Genomic DNA, 6,399 nt, shown 5'->3' with positions numbered 1-6,399 from the left:
AAAACCCCCCCCCCCGCCCCCCCCTCCTCCCCCCCCCCCCCCCTCCCCCCCCACACACACACACACACACACACACACACACACACACACACACACACGCAGACCCACACTCACCAACACACTTTCATGCACCTCGCTCTCCCGGATCGATGCGGATCGATCGGGTGGGGAAGGGAGCCCTGATTACTGGACCACGTGGTCAGGAGAAAACCGCGGAAAATCGATCATTGCAGCTTTTTAGGGCAGCAGAACAGAACAGACTCCCTCCAGTCTCCACAGCCAGAGCCGAGCCCTGCTCTACTGACGGTGCATCCAGGCAGCGCGGCTCTCCGCTTCTCTTTGTCAGCATTTCACATCACGCTCCTCCGGTTTCAGCAAGACGCACACGCGCACAGTCACGCAGACACGCGGTCAAAACACTCCAGACAAATCCATAACCCTCTCTCCTGAAAGAGAAGGTTTTCTTTTCTTTTTGGTGGCGCAAATTACATTTGCTGCAAATGTTTCTCAACCTAAAAGCTACGTTGTTACTCAAAACAAGAAATTGGTATATTTTATAATTTACCACCTAATTATTATACATTTAATGTTTTTTTTTTTATCTCCTGATAGATGGCTGCACTGACTTTGGATCTGATAAAACACAATACAGTGCCCATGTAACAACACCACAGGAAAGCAATCCAAATCTTCACTGAGTGGAAACTTCCCCCCAACTAACATGGATTCTGTGGATTTCTCTTGCTTCATGAAAACAAGAAACAGTCGTGTCCTTATCCTCATCTAGACTGAATTAGACACTTCAAATAGTGTCGGTAGCTGAAAAGTGACTCAGCATAAGAAATACAAAAGTTGTAGCTCTGACTCCAACTACAATCTGTGTCTTGTGAAGCTTCCCCCAAATTCTTTAACGTGCACAATTTCAATCATACTTTTTTCTTCCTATGTTTCCCGGGACTGGCCAAAATTCACGTTGCTAATTTATTGCAACATCTGGCAGACAAACAATGGGGAATTTGTTGTTGTGTTAAAGTATTGTTCACGCATGAATAATGATGTTAACAACTAGAAAACATTTCTGAAGAAATTTTGATGGTGACTTTCATCTAAATACGTAGCAAAGCACTGAAGAGAAAGTTAATGCATAGTGATCCAACATATCCAACATACTGATCAATATTTTCAATGGACCTTCTCAAAAAAAAAAAAAAAAAAAAAAAACCCATGACAGAGTCAGGCTGTCTATTGATGGGCCATTTGTGAACTTTACTTTGAAGGTAGAACTTAATTCCCTCTAATGCTGTGCTTAACATAAATGAGGAAATTAGAAACATTGGAATTATGTAATCAGTGTATAGCTAGACTTTTACCCAGACTGTCTTTCATTTCTGTTTTTGTTCAATTAGTGGAATCAGTAAAAAAGTCCAATTTTAAAAATAATGTGACTTTTACTTTGAAGGTCTTAATTCAACATCGATATTAACGCTAATCTAACCCTTGAAATATTTAGAATTTTATTTTGCAGCTGACATTTTTATTTCACAGCCAATGCGAGACTAAGTCAAACAATCGTTTTTTTAGAGAAGTTTGAAGAGAACCCTTGAAAATAAAGAAGGAAAATTTGAAGATTGTTATTAACCTGAATCTTATTCCACAGCTGAGGAAATAAAATTCTGTTTCCATTCAAGGACAATATTGCTGAATTAGACCTGGTATCATAAATACATGCAACATATGACGAATATTTTTGAATATAAGTGAGTAAATTAAATGCATATAACCATTTATTTTTAAAGGCTAACGTTGCATTTTGACAAAAAATGAAATGTATCCCGGAAGGTGTAAAATCAGTGCGTGACAAACATTATTGTAATGCATCAATATCACTGATTTGAGTGAGATTTAACTTAGTTTGATTTGGAGAAACATGTTATAACAATCTTTTTCAGTTTGCAGTCACTGTACAGGAGTTCAACAATTTTGATTTATGTAATTTATATTTCATTTTGCGTGTCAATGGAAGTAGGGTAGCACACAAACCACATACCAGGCTTTCCAGCTCATACTTTCCCAAAACTAAGAGGCCACATTTCAAAACATACCATGTACTTTAATTGAATGATTATAGAACTTAGTAATTATTGCTTCCAGAACTTAACCAGTACTTTTAGGAATGCATTATAAGGTGGTGTATAGTGGCATACTTTCCTAAAAACGTATCAGGTATTTTCTGTAACTTGTAGGTGATTAGAAAATAACCACTATGAGGAAATAATCAGCAAATTCTGTAAAAGTTCCAGGAAACTATGTGGTAAGCTTCAGGAAAAGGACCACAAAGCTTCCATCCAATACATATATGTTTATGCAATTGAAATAATTTGAATCAATTCAATGTGTTTTTTCTGTGGCTGTGTAAATTAAACATTATCCATCAATCAAATACAGAGTATTTGAGTTTGACCAACTCAAGGTTAACTAATGACACTTAAGTAATATCATTAATTTAATGAGTTCAATTATTGTTTCTGTAACTCAATGTATTTGAATAAATTATGTATAATGTATATTTACTCACCAAATGCAATTGATCATTTCCGTTCCAATATCAACATTTTTAAATAATTGTGATAAGCCATGTGACACTGAATGACAGCACACTTTGGCTTTACTTGCACTAAAAGCTGCCACTCAGAACCGCCAGAACCTTTTCAATTATTTTTGGTTTTGTTGCGTCACGCATACAATTTTCAAATCAACAACTAAACGTGCTTGAATAGACTTTTGAACTGATTAATTTAGGTACATTAAATGGTAATAAAACATGTCACTTCTACACGGAGCTGGAATCTGATTATCTTGATTATTGAGTATGATATAGAGGCCACATAAGAGCTCAGAGCGTGCCAGATTTGGCCCGCGGGTCTTGAGTTTTGACACGCGCTCTAAGCGAGAAAATATGGGCTGCGTTATAAAGTGTAGACTTTTACATTTCTCCAAATTGTTCAGTTCTGCAAAAGTACGTCATCAGTACTTTTACGCTTTTTGGTTTGACTTACTTTCTGTGCTCCGCTGCAAACCTGTCACTGTATTTAGCAATGTCTTTTTCTTTATTTCCCTTTTTTTTATGCCGTCCTTCTCTTTCTATAAACAGCATGTAAGCGCAAGGAAGAGGACCGGGGACGGGAGCGCAGCCAGGTGCCAAAGAAGCAGCGGCTGGTCTTCACAGACCTGCAGCGTCGCACCCTTGTGGCCATCTTCAGAGAGAACCGCCGCCCCTCCAAGGAGATGCAGCTCACCATCTCTCAGCAGCTGGGCCTGGAGCTCTCCACCGTCTCCAACTTCTTCATGAACTCACGTCGCCGCTGTCCGGAGCGCTGGGACGCAGAGGAGCACTGTCATGGCGCGCATGGCCACGGCCACGTTCACACCCCCCACGGAAACAGCAGCGGCGGCGGCATCAACAGCGCGTCCCCGATCCAACCGGGCACCTCGTCTGCAAATACGTTCTCCAAAGCCTGACGGCTGCAGGACGCATGGTTGAACTGAATTTTTTTCTTCTTCTTCTTCTTCTTTTTATAAGCCAAACGGTGTTTAAAAACGGCTATACTGCACAGTAGCTGAGTGTGCAGCACTCTTATCTGATCTCATTTGCTCTTCTGCACTGGAGCAGATGAATCAGATACTTTCAGTTCTATGTGTTTAACTTAATTTTTTTTATTTATTTATTTTTTTATCATTCTAACTTGCATTTTAAAACTAGTGCCCTCCAACCAAAAAATATGTAGCTTTAAATAAGTTTCTACATCAAAACCAAAGAAAATGTATCTGCACAAAAGTGTAGTTTTGCGTTTAAGTCGTACAATGGGAGGGGAATACATCCTCCATCATGGAAGACTTTGGCTGAATCACATTTCCAAAGGTTGTCCCTCCCCCTCTTCCCATCCCTTTTCCACCCAATGTAGGTAGTGGTCAACAAATCTCATTGTGAAATGAGACACTGCTGATACATCACCAGTTCCCACTGATTCCAAGTGAAAAGTAAATCTAATATATTAATGATGCATTTAAATAATTAAGTATCAAATAATATCTATTTTGACGAAACATCTTTGTTCCAAGCTCACTTCAAGTGTATATATATATATATATATATATATATATATATATATATATATATATATATATATAAACTTCAACTTGGCCATAACATGAAGTTTTCAAATGATGAAAAACACCCTTCAGTGTCTTAACTGCCCCATTAACACAGTTCAATCGTACGGTTGGTTAATGTGCCATTAAAATTATGTTAACTGAATGTTTAGAGTGGATTTGGAAGAACAGTTTCTACTCCATTTCCAAATTTGTCTTTGAAAAATGTCACTTTGTTCTTCCCCTGATTCGCATAAACCATTGGAAGGCCTTACCTATTTGACTGATAAGATTAAGGGTGAGGAATGAGGGACAAGAGATGAAATGAAATTCAGCCTTTGTGTTCAGTCGTCTGCCTGAAATTCAAAACCAGATCTGATGCAGTCGTGCTAACAGTTCTCTGACATGTTCAGGTTCTCTGTGCATGAATTATGAATAATTTGGGCATCGTAGGACTGTGGATGGGATGCACTGCACCTTGCAAAACTGTTCACAGCCTTTAAACCTTTCCACAATTTCTCATATTCAATGGGTGTCATACTGTATGTGGCAGACTAACAAAAAGTAGTGCATAATTGTGAATTGATTGGAAAGTTATTATTTGCATTTGTATTCAGGATTCCCTGATCAATACGTTTTAAAGGAACCTATCACTGCAATTAGTCTTTCTGATACATCTCTACAAACTTTGCTCTGGTAGAATCAGCAAGGTCCACCTACTATTCTTTGCAAATTGCAAAAGCACAGAAAAACACACTGCAGAGCATATGTGAAATCTTGCAAAAGATTCTCATTTTGATTTAAAATCTGGACTTTGACTGGTCCATTTTAATACAGAAATATTAAAACTCTATTATAATTATAACTGTAGCCATTTTAACTCTGGCTACAGTTGTTTATAACCTCCTCCTCAGTTTCAAGTCATTTGCAGCCAATGTCAGGTTTTCTTGATTTCTTTCCCTGCATTCAGCTCCATTTACTTTTCCATCAACTCCAATTAGCTTTCCCGTCACTGCTAAAGAGAAAAACACACACAGCATGATGCTGCCTGCGCCACATTTTGGAGGATGTCTTGCCACACAGAGCATTTCTCCATGTAGGCCAACTAGTTTTTGTAAATTTAAACAAATTTAAACCTAAATTTGTACAAGTCTCTATCAACAGTGTATCTGCTGCTCCTCCAGAAAGGCCAGATTTGTGACCTGATCGTCAGGCAGACAAATTACTCACTTAAACGCTTTACGTTGGTCTATGACATAAAACCCAAATGAAAGTTTAAATTTTAATATGATAAAATGTGGAAAATTTCAAGGTGGAATAACACTTGGCAAGGTACTGCATCTTCACCTTAGAAACACGTATTGACAGAGACGTTTGTTTTTCAGTGTCAGGTAAAACTGTTTGTCTAGGCGCTTTGACCAACATATTAATGTGTGTGTGTGTGTGTGTCATGGTGGTACCAGTGTAAAATGTCCACAAGGTTTTTATGGGACAGGAGGTGTAATTTCCCTGCATAGACCTAATCTGATCCACCCAGAAGTAACAGTGCCACCTGCTGTCCATTTGAAGAACATGCGCAGCTCGTTTCCATGGATATCTCCATCCACAGAAACCATTTTGACCCTACAGTTTCAATTCCACACACACTTATATGACGGAGCTATATTATTATTATTACTCTTACCAACACACCCTCAACACACCCTTTGATACTATTTGAATGTTTGCTTCCAAGTGCTCATTGTGCAGCTACGCTGTCACATGAGAGGTTATATTCAGGTTACCAAAAGGAGAACAATCAAAGAGGGGATGGCACTCCACACACTTAACCGAGAGAAAAAAAAAAATCCCTGTGTGCAGTGGGGTGCAGGTGGGACGGAGGACGGGTCAGCTCTGTTCTAGTGGCCAAACACAGAGGTCAAACGTCAAAATACAGGATTCAGAGTGCCAATGATGTTTGCCTCTTTCATGATAATCAGAGAACAGACGCAGCTCTGCTCCTTCGTCGCGCACGCCCCGTCCCGTCTGCTCTGCGTCATTACAACCTTCGATTTGCGAGCACTTCTACGGGCCCCGTTTGCCCGCTCCATACCTCAGAAAAACAGATGAACATGAAACACTGTAAATAATCTTTTGATTTCATCCTTATCTCTGTGTTATCTATTCTCTACTTATCTACTCTCCTTCCCCCCAAATCCCCCATTTCAACGTGTCTTTCTTTCATTTCTCCCTCCTCCTCAACTACTGATG

General features: G+C 39.3%; 1 protein-coding gene across 2 annotated transcripts in view; it reads left to right on the top strand.

Annotated features, from left to right (window-relative positions):
- The window catches only part of onecut3b (one cut homeobox 3b), a 16,457-nt gene extending 12,859 nt beyond the window's left edge, over positions 1–3,598 (top strand). Inside the window, exon 2 of one of the 2 annotated variants that reach the window (XM_015049261.1) lies at positions 3,152–3,598. In XM_015049261.1, the coding sequence (XP_014904747.1) occupies positions 3,152–3,519 (368 nt within the window). In that variant the 3' untranslated portion in view covers positions 3,520–3,598. The remainder of the gene's footprint in view (positions 1–3,151) is intronic. The other variant, XM_015049260.1, reaches the window with a different exon arrangement.
- Positions 3,599–6,399: the final 2,801 nt, after the last annotated feature.

This window comes from Poecilia latipinna, unplaced genomic scaffold (genome assembly GCF_001443285.1).
Source record: "Poecilia latipinna isolate Pla-1442-1.1 unplaced genomic scaffold, P_latipinna-1.0 Scaffold937, whole genome shotgun sequence".
Lineage (NCBI taxonomy): Eukaryota > Metazoa > Chordata > Actinopteri > Cyprinodontiformes > Poeciliidae > Poecilia > Poecilia latipinna.
Note: the sequence above shows the minus strand (reverse complement) of the source record. Positions and strands in the feature narration are given on the sequence as shown.